At 43.2% G+C, this 15,808-nt stretch overlaps 1 protein-coding gene across 2 annotated transcripts in view; it reads right to left on the bottom strand.

Annotated features, from left to right (window-relative positions):
* The window catches only part of HMCN1 (hemicentin 1), a 1,785,366-nt gene that overhangs the window by 1,333,700 nt on the left and 435,858 nt on the right, over positions 1-15,808 (bottom strand). For both annotated transcript variants that reach the window (XM_069641364.1, XM_069641365.1), the window contains exon 11: positions 5,881-6,156. In XM_069641364.1, the coding sequence (XP_069497465.1) occupies positions 5,881-6,156 (276 nt within the window). The remainder of the gene's footprint in view (positions 1-5,880; positions 6,157-15,808) is intronic.

The following is a 15,808-nucleotide window of genomic DNA, read 5'->3' as shown; positions in this document are numbered from 1 at the left end:
AATTCCCACCTTCTTCTGTAAAATGGGGGCTTTTTTCCAAATGTAACCATACAGTAAATGAATAAACCTTAAAACCGCAGGTATACAATCAAATTAGGTTCATGGATGCGAAATGCTAAAACTCTCTGCCATGAATAAGGACTTTCCAGCCAGAATACGTGCATAGGGCAAACGTGTTTTAAGTTTATTGCATTGAACTGTAGGCTGTATACAGATTTGACTAGTTACCTGCACTTGGAAACTCAGAAACAGTGAAACAGACTTGCTATGCCCTACCATTTCCATGTAATATACACAAACTGAAACCACCTCCCCGTCAGCATCAGACTCGCCCCCACGCTCCTACAATTCAGAAAAGAACTCAAGACCCACCTCTTCAAGGAGTCTCTCCTCAACACCTAGGCCATCATGTTCCCCCCACGCGCCACCTGACTCGCTGGACGCCGTCCGCCTCTCTCTTCCCCGCCACCCTGTACAGCTGTACCTCTCCTCTGTGTCCCTCTGTATCCTACCCCTGCTTTATTCCTGTTCTGTTTTTACCTCTGAAAAGTGCTCCGTTATGCATCTGTACTGTTGTATATCTCTGTAAAGTGCTCCGTTGGTTCTCGGAGCTACGTCCGCGCTCAATAAATACAATAATAATAATAATGATAATAATAAACTGATCATTATAACAGTCACACTACAGGCAGTGTGAGCAAAATGGGAACATATCAGCTCTATAGTTAAAGTTAAAAGCTGTACATAAAAGTAACAAGTATGGAGTCATCCGATTGCCAGGATGTCTACAAGCATACAGCAAGAACACACACATTTAGCCAGGAGCTATGAACACTGATAAGAACATGGGGCCTATGAATAATCAGTTACCACTGATGTTCTTAAGTGGCTGCCTCCCTACTTGACTCAATACAAGATGGACATTTTTTTATTTAGGCACATACCCATCATGAGGACACTAAACCTCGAATCCCAGAACAGGTGGTGATGTCGAATTAAAAGCCAGTAGTAGCTCAGAGGTGTCCTCTTTGCAGCTCTTATCACCAGTTGCTAAGTATTTCCGGTCTACACAATGAGGTGGTTTGGCATTGCAGCAATTTAAGACGTACCTGCACATTTAGAACTCTGTAAAAATTAGGAAAGAAGCAGAGACGTTTAAAGCTGTGCCACAGCTCCGCTTAACGTTAACCCTTAAACAGGATGTCTGTGAGCAGAGACCAAGCTCACACATTCAGCCAGGGGCTGCATGCACCAGGGGGAAGACTGGATGATTCATTTTCCACAAGCACTTAGCACTGAGGTTATACTGTTGGTGCTTCTGTCCTTGACTAAACTCTGGATATTTGTTTAAAGACTTCAACACTGAATTCTCAGAGTACGAGGAAGAGAGAAACTCTATAGGTATATTACAGTTTTGCTAAGAATATGCAATTGAAAGTCATGCAGTGAGATGTGCAGAACAAATAACACTGCCATCTGGAAAGTACTACTTTCATGTGCTGGAGGATAACATCACCTTGATTTGTACAGCAGCCAAGGCTTGATGAGTAACTTTATAATTAATCCGTAGCAAGCCATGTTTGCCATTAATAGACATTGGAGGGTGGACTGGCCTATAGAGAACTCTGGAGATTTCCCGGTAGGCCTCTGCACCCTGGGCCTCTTTTGTGTGGTCTTTCCAAAATTTTCCATAGGAAAAGGGTTGGGCCTGTTGAAAATGTGTAACATGGGGGCACTTTGAAAATTATTTCATGGGCCTCTTTTGGTTCCCAGTTCACCCATGGATAGTTGTAACAAGACACGGCTTATAAATCAAATGGCTGAAGACACACTAGGTTAAGACATTTCTATTACCTAAGGAGCTGATTTACAGCTGCAATTAACCCATTACCTTTCTCAAGACGTCCTAGAAATGTTAATGGAGGCACCATAGCAGCGCGTAGATTGCAATGAAAGGAGATATTTGTGAGAGTGGTATGGGGTCAGGTGGGTGGCAATTGGGCTGAATAAGACATTGGGCCTCATAACATTGTTGCTGGTCCGGAAACAAGGGTACCGGTAAGCTCACGGCAGCCTTGATTTCGGACTGGCAAACTACATGTTTGCCTGCCGAAGACACTGTGCCCGACAGGTCTGACTCTGCCGGGCGCAGCGGTCACGGTAGGCAAACCCTTCACAGCAGCAACGGTGACAGTGCTTCCGTGTCCCCACTCCCATAGAGTAGGACTCTATGGGAATGGGGATTACCAAATATACCGTCACCTGACTTCCTGGCCACCGGACTCATAATGTTTATGGGTCTGGTGGCAACCCACCGGTAGCAACGGCAGGGTTACTGCCGGACCCGTAATGAGGCCCATTGCCTTTAGAATGCACATAGGCATGCCCTAGGTCAGAGGTCAGCAACCTTTGACTAGGGCTGATAGGTGTTGTAGTACAACATATCTGGACAGCTAAAGGTTGCAGACCCCCTCACTAGGTGTGGATATAGCCAAACAGCATTTATACGCTTTGTGTCCCACTCACTTGCCTTCTTCCTTCTAGCTTCTCTTCCTATGCCAATAGTTTTAGCCTATAGGTGGAAGTTGGCCAAAACTGAAAAATCATGTTCATTTCAGGTTTTTGGCCCTTAATCACAGAGCATTTTCCAATGGGGTTTTGTCATTATAAAACGCTTCTGTGAATTAGGCCCTTCAGCCTTATTATGAGTTTGCCAGTATCCTGGCGGTAAATCCACCAGGATACTGGGCAAATGGTAACACCGTTTCTAGCACTCAGTCCGGCAGAATTACCGCCGGATTCCGAGTGCCGGGGTGATGATGTAACCCATTCATGGGGATGTGCCTGTATTACCGGCACCGGTAATACAGGCCATTTTTGCCAGTAGGGTGTCTGAACTACCTCCAGCTCCTAGCACGAGATAATTCCTCCACACCACTGGCAAACCTTCAGTTGGCCAGTGCGGTATCATGCCGTTATACGTTAATACCGGCACGTTATTACTGCACCGGCCAATGTATAATGAGGCCCTTGTCTTTTTGAACTATTAAAAAATAATGAAAATGACGTTGGTTCACAAAAAAACCAGAGGTCCTGAAAGTGATATCATACAGCCAATGATATCACAAAAAGTGACATCAGATGGTTTTTACATTCAACGATATCAACTTAGCCCACAATAGCATCTGACAGCTCAGATCTCAAATCTAAAAAGAGTAAGAATAAAAAACAAAGAAATAGTTACTTAAGCAATCAAAATGATATTTAATTGCCCTAAAAGGACATGTATACCCTCACATGCAATATATAGGGCCTCATTACGAGTATGGGGGCAGCCATGCCCTTAATAAGGGCATGGCTGTCTCCATAACGGGTTCCAGGACCGGGTTCCTTCAATGAGAAATTACTAGGCCATTCCAACCTTGGAGGACCCGGTAATTCCTCATTGAAGGAACCCATCCCCATTTCAGCCCCCATAGGGCTCAATGGGATGGGGAGGGAGCTTATAATGGGCCCATTAAAAATGGGCCCGTTATTAGCTCCCTGGTCCCCTTGCGGGACCCGCAAAGGACGTCTGGTCTGACCAGACGTTCTGAGAGGGTCCCGCAAGGGAACCTCGTAATAGGGCGGAATGGGTTTACGGGCACCGGCACCTTTACTGGCACCGTTAAACCCATTCCGCCCGCCTCGTAATGAGGCCCATAGTCATCATATGTATGGTAGAGGCTCTTCTATTGAGGCGTTGAGATCATATGCCAAGTGCAACCTTCAATACCCTTCATTGGAACTGTAAGCCAATTAATTCATCAGATGTCTGTCATAGGCACCATATGTAAGTCATAACCATCATATGGCAGTTTCATGCTCACATGCCTAGGTTCTACCATCACAGGCCAAGTGCAGTCTCAAAGGTGCCAGTATTGACCTCCTATGCCAGTTAATGCCTCATATGCTTGTTATAGTTATCACATGTATGGTAAACTCTCACATGTGCAGGTGCTACCATCATATGCCAAGTGTAGGTTAACAAGCAACAACAATTAACTAGATGTCAGTCAATAACTCCTATGACTGTATAGTTATTATAAGTAATATATAATTTCACATGTCTGGGTGTTGCTATCATATGTCAAGAGCGGCCTCAAATGCTCTATCAATACTATCTTATGCAGTCAATGCCTCAAATTCCTCATATAGTCATCACATGTAAGGTACAGCCTCAAATACCCAGGTGCTGCCACAATGTTCCCATTAAATTCCCATTCTGCTCCCTCCCAAGCTTCCCGGGACTTAGGGAGCCTCCTAAACGCATGCCATCAACAGCTGGTGAAGGATACGGCAGAGAGACATGTGTGGGTTTGCCACTGTGTACAGAGCCCTTAGCCTGGATTGGTAGCCTTATTCCCTTGACATGGGTAGGACAGGTCTTAGGAGCTGTGGGTGGAGCTGACTCTGGCAGCATGTGATTGGCTTGGCTGTTCAGGCAGCAGTGCTGCTGTTATTCCGCCGCCCTATCCTCTTACTGCTTGCACAACATCACCAGCTCCCTGTTGATGCACTAAGAGCAAAGAGAGAGTTTCCACAGTGTCCCTGTACCAGCCCCTCAGAACCCAGTGGATGATGGCTGCGGGTCTAGAGAAGTGATGGGGGATGGTAACTGCAGCAAGTACACACTGCCCCTAAAAACATGGGACTGAAGGGACTCAAGACCAGGAATAACTGTGCATGTGCAGAGCCTCCACATACTCTGCTGACAGTGTGCAACACCAGACATCATGCAGGATGTGGCGAATCAATGACAGATTCTACCATTTTTGCACCAACAGCACTCTTCGCCACACCAGAAATGCAGCATAAATTTGAAATGGAATAAGGCCTCACAAATTTAACAATATAATAAAAGCCAGATGGATGTTTGTCCCTGGATATTCGTCCGATGCAGTAGCTTCGCCTATTGTCACGGCTAGAGGGAGCTGTTGCCTTAGGATACATAGAGTCAATGGGCCTCATTAGGAGTGTTGCAGTAAAGCAACAACGGCGCCGGTAGTGCTACCGGCGTCGTTGTTGCCATGCCACAACATTCTGAGTCTGCTCGCAGGTGCCGCTCTGGACGCCTGGGGGCGCAAATGGGAATGGGGATGTACTGGGTCTGGGTCACGCGAAAGGGAATTACCGGGCCCTCCAAGGTCGGAAAGGCCCGGTAATTCTCCTTTTGCGTAACCCGGGTTTGGGGGTTGCCATGCCCTTATTAACTCGTAATGAAGCCCAATGCCAATTCGCAACGCTTCGCCTGTTGACACCACTAAGGGGAGCTGTTGCCTTAGGATACATAGAGACAATGCCAATTTGCATAGCTTCGCCTGTTGTCACCGCTAGAGGGAGCTGTTGCCTTAGGATACATAGAGACAATAGTAATTTGCATAGCTTCGCCTGTTGTCACCGCTAGAGGGAGCTGTTGCCTTAGGATACATAGAGACAATAGTAATTTGCATAGCTTCGCCTGTTGTCACCGCTAGAGGGAGCTGTTGTTTTAGGATATGTAGTGGTCCTACTGTGTCAATGAAAACCTACTCCTTGGCCTGTGCCGTTTTGAATGGTAAACCCACACGTATGTCGATACACGGAAGCCAGATCTGCATACTGGGAGAATATGTACATATGCGATAGAAACATAGTGATCTATTAGCACATATTTACCACACTACCATAGCAGAGAAGAAGGGTGTAAATGTGGGAATTTCGATCTCGAAGTGCAAGAAAGCTGCCTTTGTAAGCTGGCACACCTTCGGTGGGTATTGCGTTAAATGTGACATGTTTTAAATTCTATGTGCTTCTGGAGTACTTATGTTTTAGAGCAATGCATGATGGCAGTGAACATACCTTGCACTGTGAGGAAGATGGAAGCCAACGTACTCCCGCCTTCATTGGAGGCGAGGCAGGTGTACTGTCCGGCATCGCTGAGCTTCACAGCTTTGATCTCCAAGGACAGGTTGCTCATCATTTTTATCCTTGGCGGATCCGTTAGCTTCAGATCCAGGTTGTTCCGGTACCAGGTGAGATTGTAGCGGACCGTGCTCTGAGTCAAGCAAGTCAAGACTGCCCGCTCTCCGGGAGTCACTGTGACATTGTTGGGCACCTGCACTACTGGAGGCGGCTCTGCAAGAAAAGAAGACAAGGTATAGCAGTTTTACCTTAAGGCAGATGCTCAAAAAACAAAGAAAGGGTGAGGGCCAGAAACAGCACAGGCTTCAGGGTGATGCATTCTCTACAAGTACACATGTCACTCATTTGTTCATACGTGGGGTGTGATGTGTTTTTTCTTTCTCATCCCTATGTTGTTGGTTACAGGTCATGCATGGTTTCAGAGTGAAGAGAAAAAGAGATAGGCGTGGCGAAATAAAAGTAGAAGTGGCATATCGTTATAAGACATAGTAAAAGACAAGCATTGGCACAAGCCAACAGTGTTGATTTTTGTGTAGGCGCGGGATAGGCATATACCAGGCACTGCCATGATGGTTCTACCTATTCACAAGAGAGCACTAGCTGGAAAACGGGGCTAGCAACAGGGCATATTGTGGCAGTGCCCGACAAAGCCCTCTTTAATGTCTATACAAGAATCCAACTTGCAGCTTTGCTAATGCTAGAGTTGAACAGGAATATGGTGCAAGGAACAGAGGAAAGGACACATGTATTGCCCAAGGGGCAGAAGAAACTCTTGGATTAAGGCATAATTTTTCCATCCTTCTCGGTTTGGATGCATTTCTTAGATGGAGTGGGAGCACAGAGTATAACCACCGGTCAATGTTTTTCCCCACCCTGTGCAGGAAAACCAGCAGCGTCTCCGCCGATATGCATGTAGGGAGGTTTAACACCCCATAGATTAAGCCTGGTTTTTACATATGTATAAAGCTGGCAGAATGTTCATTTTAATGCTGGTCCTTGTGTATATGCATGGCAGCCAGCATTATCTCTTTTGCTCCAGTGGTGGTGGACACAAGGCGTGGTAACCCAGGGCCACCTAGGATCCTAGGCCTTATTCGCACCTTAACCAGAAAAGCATCAAAATTCCTTGGAGAGGACCATCACCCTGTAGGGAGAGAGTTTTCTCTGTTTGAAACAATGAAAGATAAATAAAGGGAGAATGATGTGCTTGGAAGAAGGGCAACTGTCTTCAAGGTGCAGATGCATCTCATGGAAACAGCACACTGGATCTCACCAATTTCTCGGCTGTAGAGAAGTAACATCATCAATTACATTTCCACCCTCATTGTTGAGAAGGAATAGCCAGGCCTCTAGCGAGGGATGAGACTCTGGTTTTCTGATCTGTGCTCTGGATCAAAAGAGGAATTGAGGTGAGTCTGTAAAGTTAGAAAACAGATGTCCTACTTTTACAGGAGTGCTCCGGAACCTGGAACCGGAACAGAGTCCTAAAGTCAAAGAAGAGGGTATTGACCTATGCCTCTAAATGACTTGCATCTAAATGACTCACCTGCAAAAGGCTCCTTTCAGCACCATCAAAGGGTCTTTGGTAAAAAAGATTTAACCTCAAAAAGGACCTCCTTGGTGCCTGCAGTGAAGTATGGTGGATGGCCACTTCATGTCTCTAGCTAAGGATCCAGTCCTCCTGACCATGGATGCAATGCTGCCCAAGAGGTTACCCATACACTGATACCATAACGGGAGGGATAGCGTAGTCCATTGTGCCTGGCCATCCACAGGTATCTCCAGTTGCAGTGACATATGATAAGGGTGGGCGATAGCAGACACTCCTGCAATAAGGAGACTGACATAGCAGTAGAATAATGACATAAATGCTTCACCATTTCCATAAAGGGGCCTGCTGATTCTAAATCTCTATATCATGCTAAACAGTCTCCCTTCTCCTCTCAACCACTTTCTTCAATAGCAACACTGTGAACTTTGACTTACTATTTTCTCCTACTATAATGCATATATTAATGCATATATGAATACTCTCATATTATCTCCATAAGGCCTTTCTAGCATGTGGCCTGTGCTGATAATATTAAGCACTGAAAACACAATATTTAGTGTCTCTACCACCACAGTCAACATGAATTTACCATCCATGGTAAATTAAGCTCAATTTCTTTAGATCCGTGGTACTCTCTATGCTGAACGACTGCAACAGTGTCTTCCTTAATCTACCCTCTTCCTCTCTCCGCCCCCTCCAGCTTATCCAGAATAGGGCTGTGAGATTTATTCTTGGCCTCAAGCCCAGGGACCGTATCTCTTGAGCCCTAAAATCTCTCCATTGGCTCCCAGTTGCTGCAACAATCAAATTAAAATCCCTCTGCATCATCCATAAGGCTGTCTTGGGCCAGGGACCATGATATCTGCAATCTGCTCTCACCAAATACTCTCCTTCCAGGTCCTTACGTTCTTCTGGCTCCAATTCTCTGTGTGTCAAGCGCTTTTCCAAGCAGCGAGCTGGAGGCCGATCTCTTTCAGCAGCTAGCTCCCTCCTTTGGAACACCCTCCCCTTCCCTCTCCATCTTGAGCCGGATCTCCTAAAATTCCTGAAGCACCTTAAGACTTTCCTCTTCACCTCCTCCTTCCACCTTGCCCTCCTGTGCTAAACCCCTCAGTCGCTGAGATTGGTGGCCTTGGCCCTTATGTGTCCTCCTGGGTCATGGAGGTCCTGTCAATCACCTGCAGCCCCTCCCGCTACTAGCACTTGCCCTTGGGCACCCACTGGTCTGTGTTCCCTCACAGGACTGCACTTTGTATCAGCAGATGACCAGTCTTTCTATGCAACCCCTGCCTAGCACTTTACCAGTACCCAACAACTCACCCCATGGCACTTTGCCCCCGCCGGGGGAATCTCCTCAACACTTCCCTGCCTCGTAGGACCACCTCTATCCTGTTCATTATTGTATTCTATTGCCTTTGTACCATGTTCCCTCCCTTTGCCCTGTGGGCGATTAGATATACAATGTCTTGCTGTATAAGCACCTTACAAATGCCCAATAAAATAAATAAATAAAATAAATCCATGGTCATTAAGGAGATAGTGCCATACTTCTCACTGTTGTAATCCTCTTAAAAGACTTTATATACCAGCTGAAGAAATTGGCGATTGCATTGCTCCTAAATCCTATGTGGATGAAGTCCACGCCTGTGTATCACATCCCTATTTTGGATACTCTGTGCTCTAGCACCTTGAAGCATCTCTTGTGCTAGATGGAATTACCAATAATGATCTCAGACCCAAATAACCAAACAGGCTCAAAGAATATGGCAAAGTACTACTTTATTGTCAGCTCAAATAAAGTAGGGAAATCTGGCAAACAACAAACTGTAGTCCACGCACTCACACTTCAATTTTGATTACACAAAGGTTTTATACCTCAATGTATGTCAGCTATGAGTCATCCTACGTGGCAAACTGTCAAACCTATTGAAGGGAGGGATTGGTTAAGGGAACATATGTACCTATACATCAAATACGTATTAGTAATATCACTGGATGACCCTTATCTAATAGGCACACATTGTCCCACCTCTAAATACGTATAAAACAGATTATAGCAGAATAACAGCAGTGGGTTGGCCTGTGAAACAATGTTATAGCATGTTACTACACAGGCCAATCTCGCACTCGTCACTACTTCAAATTCACCATCACGGTTCAGCTTCACTACTGCTAATCCAGAATGCCTTTCAACAGTTGTTTGGTCCAATTTTCGAAGAACCATCAATAGAGAGAATTCCCCAGACCCTGCAGTAATTACATAGGCCTTAAAATTGCTGCATTTCCCGTCACTGTTTTAGGTTCGGTCAGGTGTCACCTTTCTCGCTTCTTGAGAGATTAACTGTCCTATATATAGGACCTCTTCCTGAAAATATTGTAATTTTTCTTTGTCTACTTTGCATCCTTTCTTTGCTAGTATGGTCATGAGTTGAACTGAATCTTCTCTGCATTTTTCCTCTGTCTCACTGCACACTAATATGTCACCTACATACTGCACTCTCAAGCTGCACATTGCCAATGTTCATCTGGAGGACCGTGGTGAAGATTGAGGGGGACTCACAGTACCCCTGAGGCAAACAAGTATGTTTCAGGCATGTATTTCGATACAAAAATTAAGTCAAATCTTGTGAGTGCTCATGAAGGGGAATTGAGAAGAATGCGTTTTTTAAATCTATAATTGTAAAATATTTGGCCGTAGATGGAATGTTGCATAATATTGTAGCGGGATTTGGAACTAAAGGAAACTCTGCTTCAACAATATTGTTTAGGGTTCAGAGATCCTGAATAAATATCCTCAATCCCCCCTGTTGATTTGTTCACTGGGTACACAGCTGTGTTACATGGTGACTCAGATGGCACTCATTTTCCCTGCTTCATTAAAGCAGAAATAGTCTCAATTATACCCTCATCTGCGTCTCTGTACATGGGGTATTGTTTTTCATGTGGCAGGATTGCTCCTGGTTTAAGCTTGATTTAACTGCTCCGTCTCCTTTCAATAAACCCTTGTCATGTGGACTGGTAGTCCATAAAATATGTGTCACTTTCTCCAAATCTTCCTGAAAAAATGACAGTTTCTTTTTTATCATTGCCTTTCTCTGCGGTATTTCTCCATTCTCCACTTTAATCCAATAAGTGAGACTTATGAAAAATACAAACTCATCATCTCAAAAAAAGCTCATTTTCTGTCAAGTCTGTCAACCTATATCCATCACCGAGGGCTATCACTGCTCTCGCAGGTTTGAATCCTGGCAAGGCCAACTCAGCCTTTCATCCTTGCGAGGTCCATAAATGAGTACCAATTTTAGTTGGGTGATATTGTATGTAAATATGTGCTCTGTAAAGTGCTTTGGATTAGGGCGCTATATAAATAAAATACGAGAGTTTAAACGACGCCATAAAAGATCATGGCACGCAAATTAACCAGCTTATTTCTAAAATGGACACGATGGAACATCTGAATAATGCACTGTTGCAAAGAATGGACAGAGAGGCGGAGACGTCCTCGCAATGGCAATATCGCCTTGGAGATCTCTTGTCAAGCACCCATGTAGATAATTCCACTTTAATGACTGCGACACTTGAATGTATGAAATGGGTAAGGCATAATACCCAGGTAAATGCAGAACAAATTCATGGGCACCTTAGTGGTTCAGTCACTACAAACCAAATTTACCTTTCATCGAAAAGTGCTAATTTTGTACCAGCTTTGGCACATCCTCCAATGAATACTTTCCATGATGGATCCCCTAAAATCAGTGTGGAAAATGCAAGATGTCAAGGAGATTTGGTGCAAACACAAAAAACGCAGATAAACCCTACAGTCATGTCGCCCTGTCCAATCACAAGTACTAGTGAGATGCTTGTTGATAGCTTAATAGCAACAACAGAACAAATACAAGATACTCAGAATTCTACCAGTGTCGTAGAAACTCTAGATTTGATCAACTCCGATACAGTGCGCACTGAATTCCAACAGATGCCAGAGGTTATTAGTGCAGTTGAAAATCTAACCTTACCATCGGCCTCTATAAGCACAAATTCGTTTGACATATTTAAAGGCTCAGCTAAAAACTTTTCAGTTGGTAAAATAAAGGTACCAATGCTGTCTGCAAAAAAAGTTTGATCGGCTCCAAAAAAGGTAGCGAACAATCTACCAAAAAAACGCTCCACTAATGTTAAACAATTTGTCAGAAACATAGTGATTCCCCAAAAGCTTGCGCTCTTTGAACACCCAATAAATGAGGGTCATTTAGTTAATGCCATTACTGCGCACTCAAAAGAGTCTCAGAGCCAGCGTAATGATGCCAAGCCCCCCTTAAAGCAAAAGCAAAATCCAAATAAGCGGGCCCGTCTAGACTCAGACCCTGAACAAACAGTACCAGATGAGGAATCAGTGGACCTATGTGATCTTTCGACATACTCGCTAGATTCTACCAGCTCTTCTTCGATCGTGCCTGGTGAGTCAGTAAGTCAAAGAAAGCCTAAAGGCCCGAAAGAACCCCATCGTGGAGAACAATTAGGCGAAGTAGCAAAAGGGCGTAAACAAGTCACCAGGTGTCCCTCAGTATCTCATAGGAATTCTTTGGAATTCAATCGGGTTAATGCAAGGCAGATTCCAAGCTTAAAGAATGGCGCTGAATCGCCTCAAAACTTCAATCCTAAAATGACTGCTGCTCAGCGGAATAAGCATATTCCGATAAAAACGAAAGCAAGCGATAGACGTCAACTTGGTGCAAAACAGCAAACCTGGAAAATCAGAGTGGAAAATGTGTTTTCTGACGACAAAGATGTCAACTTAAACAGAAGAAACGTGATGAAATTACTCCATAACATCCCTTCACTTCGTACCATCACTACTGAAGATATCTTAATTGTTGAATATATCTCAGAGAAATCCGTCAATAAGGTCTTCTTACATATAAGATCATTTGCAGTAGAAAAAACTCTTTTAGCTGCACGAGATGAACTATTATCATATGGATTTGAAATACAATCGGAGCGGAGCATACATAACTCTGCAAAAAGTGATGCTGTAAAATCAAGAATTGATCATCGACGTGAAGAATTAAGAAGTCTCCTATCTTCGCGAGAGCGTGGAATTGGAACAAAATCCACTTGGGAGAACTCTGATGAACACACAAGACAAATTGCATCACAGAAAAACCAACAAGCATAACCATCAGTAAATATAGGCACAGCAAATTGTGGGATCATCTCTTGGAATACCAGAGGATTTCTCCATCTATTTAATGACTTTCCCACGGCTTTAGCAAACAATTTTATCATCTGCCTTCAAGAGACGTGGCTTCGTGAGCCTCCGTCAAAAGATGGTTACACCATCGTTCTAAATAAAGCAGGAAAGAATCAACGTGGGAGACCCTTTTCTGGTCTAATTACAATGGTCAATAATGTATATGGCTGAGAGATAAGACAAACATTTATGCCAAATCTTTTCGTACTTGGAATACTACTGCAGCTAAGCCTGAGGAAGAACAATCGTTCACCACAATTATTGATCATTAACTTATATTGGAATCCAGCTATGATTTTTCGGCAAGTTTCATTAAATCAGTGATGGCAATTATCGATCCATGTCTAACATCAAGTTTGGAGATTATAATTATAATATGTGGCAATTTCAACTTCTCATGGTTTGAAAAATCATCTAAAAAAAGGGCCTCATCTACTGTAGTATCAACTAGAGGAGACAAATGGCTGGAAGCCATGAAATCAAGAAACTGTGAGATGGTCAATGGTCATATCCAAGGAGATATTCCCCCAAGCTCTACTTGGCATAGAGATAAAAGTCTAAAAACATTAGATTATTTTTGGATTTCTGTTTCTTTCTGGTCAAAAGTAGAAAGACTGTCCATAATCAAAACATCTTTAAGTGATCACAGCATACTGGAGTTACTCTGTTTACTAGAACAATGTCTAATATCACCACAGTATAGCTGTCCTTTGGAGGTGAATGAGGGATTGAACAGGCTGCGAATTAAAGATCATCATATCTGTCAGTTGAGAGATGGCCTCAATGATGATATAACAACCATTTCTGACAGAGTAAATTACGCACCTCTGCTAATCCAATTTGGCACCGTAAAAAAAAGAACATACAATCCTTTCCAAATTCAGAAAAAATATGTATACAGTGCCCAGGTAAATCAGCAAAAGAAACAAATGCATAAAAACATCAGACAAATCAAAAAGAAATGTAAAAATATTCCTGAAGAAATAAAGGAAATCAAAAACTGCAAAATGAAATATTGAAACTGGTTAAAATCTTTCCAAATAATTAGAGATCAAGAACGGGCTGAAACAATGCTAGGCCTAATTATCCAACTAAATTCAAGAGATATTTGGAAGATTCTAAATAACAATTGTACTCAAGAATTAAGTTTAACTAATGGAATATCTATGTTAACCTGGAACAGCATTTTAAGAAGGTCTTTGAAAATACTTCAGCTCAAGGCTCCTTGGAGCCCGAGCTTTCATCGGCCCCATGGGATGTTTGTGAATCTAGAGCCAAAATCATTGCTATCATAACACAACTGAAGAACTCCCGTGCAGCTGGCCCTGATGGGTTAACAAACGTTCTCTTAAAAGAGAAAAAGGAACTTTGGGCCAACTTCATTGTGGATCTGTTGGAGTAATTTCAGTAGCTAAGTTGATTCCGAGCTCATGGAGGACTGTGATTATTGTGCCCATATTCAAGAAGGGCAATAGAGATAATCCTGCCAACTATCGCCCTATAACCCTCTTGGATATTATTGGCAAAATCTTTGCAACATGTTTACAACAAAAACTCACCAAATGGGCCTTCTCTAACAATCTAATGGATAAGCGACAAACAGGCTTTACAAAAGATGTTGGAACAGAAATTAACCTTCTCATAGTAAATATACTCAAGCTTGACATAATGAAAAACAAGGGGAACATTTTTGTAGCTTTCATAGATATGCGGCAGGCTTTTGACCAAATTAATCGCACAATTTTATGGAAGAAATTAACATCATGGTCATGCCCCGTGAACATCCTTCATCCACTCATGGCGCTGCATACAGGAACCTCAATAAAAGTACGTACTGATAACAAAGGCTCCGTGACGAAAGAGATTCCAACCTCCCAGGGAGTGAAGCAGGGCTGCCCTTTGGCAGCGTTATTGTTTAAGTTATATATTGCTGACTTGCCGGAGGCTTTTGTGAACGTTCGCTGCTTTCCACCAAAAGTAAACAACCAACCAATCAGCTATGCAATATATGCCGATGATATTGTATTATTCGATCAAACGGAAATTGGACTACAACGGCTTCTCCAAGCGTTGGTTTTGTATTTACAAGCCAATGGTCTTGAAATTAATGCCGGAAAATCGAAGATAATGACTTTTGGGTCAACACATAAAAGATCAGCCGAGAATTTTAGCTGGTTCGCATCAGGAGAAAAGATTGAATCTGTGCAAACCATACGATATCTAGGGATACAAATAAATAATTCAATCAGAGAACAAGCCTGGATCTTAGACCTGAAGCATCGCATGACAGCTTTTACTCTTCAGGGTAAACGCTTACACAATGAATTTGGCAAATTCACCCTGATTCCGGTCATGACCTTCTATCGTCAAAAAGTTATTCCTGCCTTGACTTACGGGGCAGAGGCTGGACTCAATATTGATAACCGTATCTGGGCAGTGTGAGAAGGCCAATTCTGGAGAGGAGTCTTGGCTCTTACAATTTTTGTTCCCATTGTGGCAATAAGACACGAACTTGGCCTTGATCCATTAGACGGCATGATTCTATGGAAGTCCATTGCCTTGTTACGCAAAATGAACTTAAACACAGTAGCTCCAGCATATGAAATCCTAAAAGAAATGGACACCACACATTATGCAGGAATGCTACATATCTGGGCTATGAAAATCAGAAAGTCATTGGCAGTCATCGATATTTCCTGGGATAATGTCTGCAATACCCCACAGATTGCCAAAAAAAACTGAGATCTTGGTATTGGATAAAAAATGGAGAATTGCGTGAGGCGTTGCCATCATCACTTAATCTAGGCATGACTTGCAACAGCCTAGATAAGTTACCTAAATACCTAACAAAATTTCCATCAAGACATCATCGCAACATGTTCCTAAGATTTCGGCTTAACATATATAAAACCAAAGAGATGATGTATCTGAGACACTCCAAAGAAATAGCTGATAATAAATGTAGGTTCCGCAAAATTGAAGTAGAATCACTCAAACATCTAGTCTCTGAATGTGACCAGGTAGCGACCCAGCGCTCATTCTTCCTCCAACATGTAACATCA

The sequence above is a fragment of the Ambystoma mexicanum genome, chromosome 1q (assembly GCF_040938575.1).
Source record: "Ambystoma mexicanum isolate Mex_15411 chromosome 1q, UKY_AmexF1_1, whole genome shotgun sequence".
Classification (NCBI taxonomy): domain Eukaryota; kingdom Metazoa; phylum Chordata; class Amphibia; order Caudata; family Ambystomatidae; genus Ambystoma; species Ambystoma mexicanum.
The sequence above is the reverse complement of the archived record's forward strand: the minus strand, read 5'-3'. Positions and strand labels throughout refer to the sequence as shown.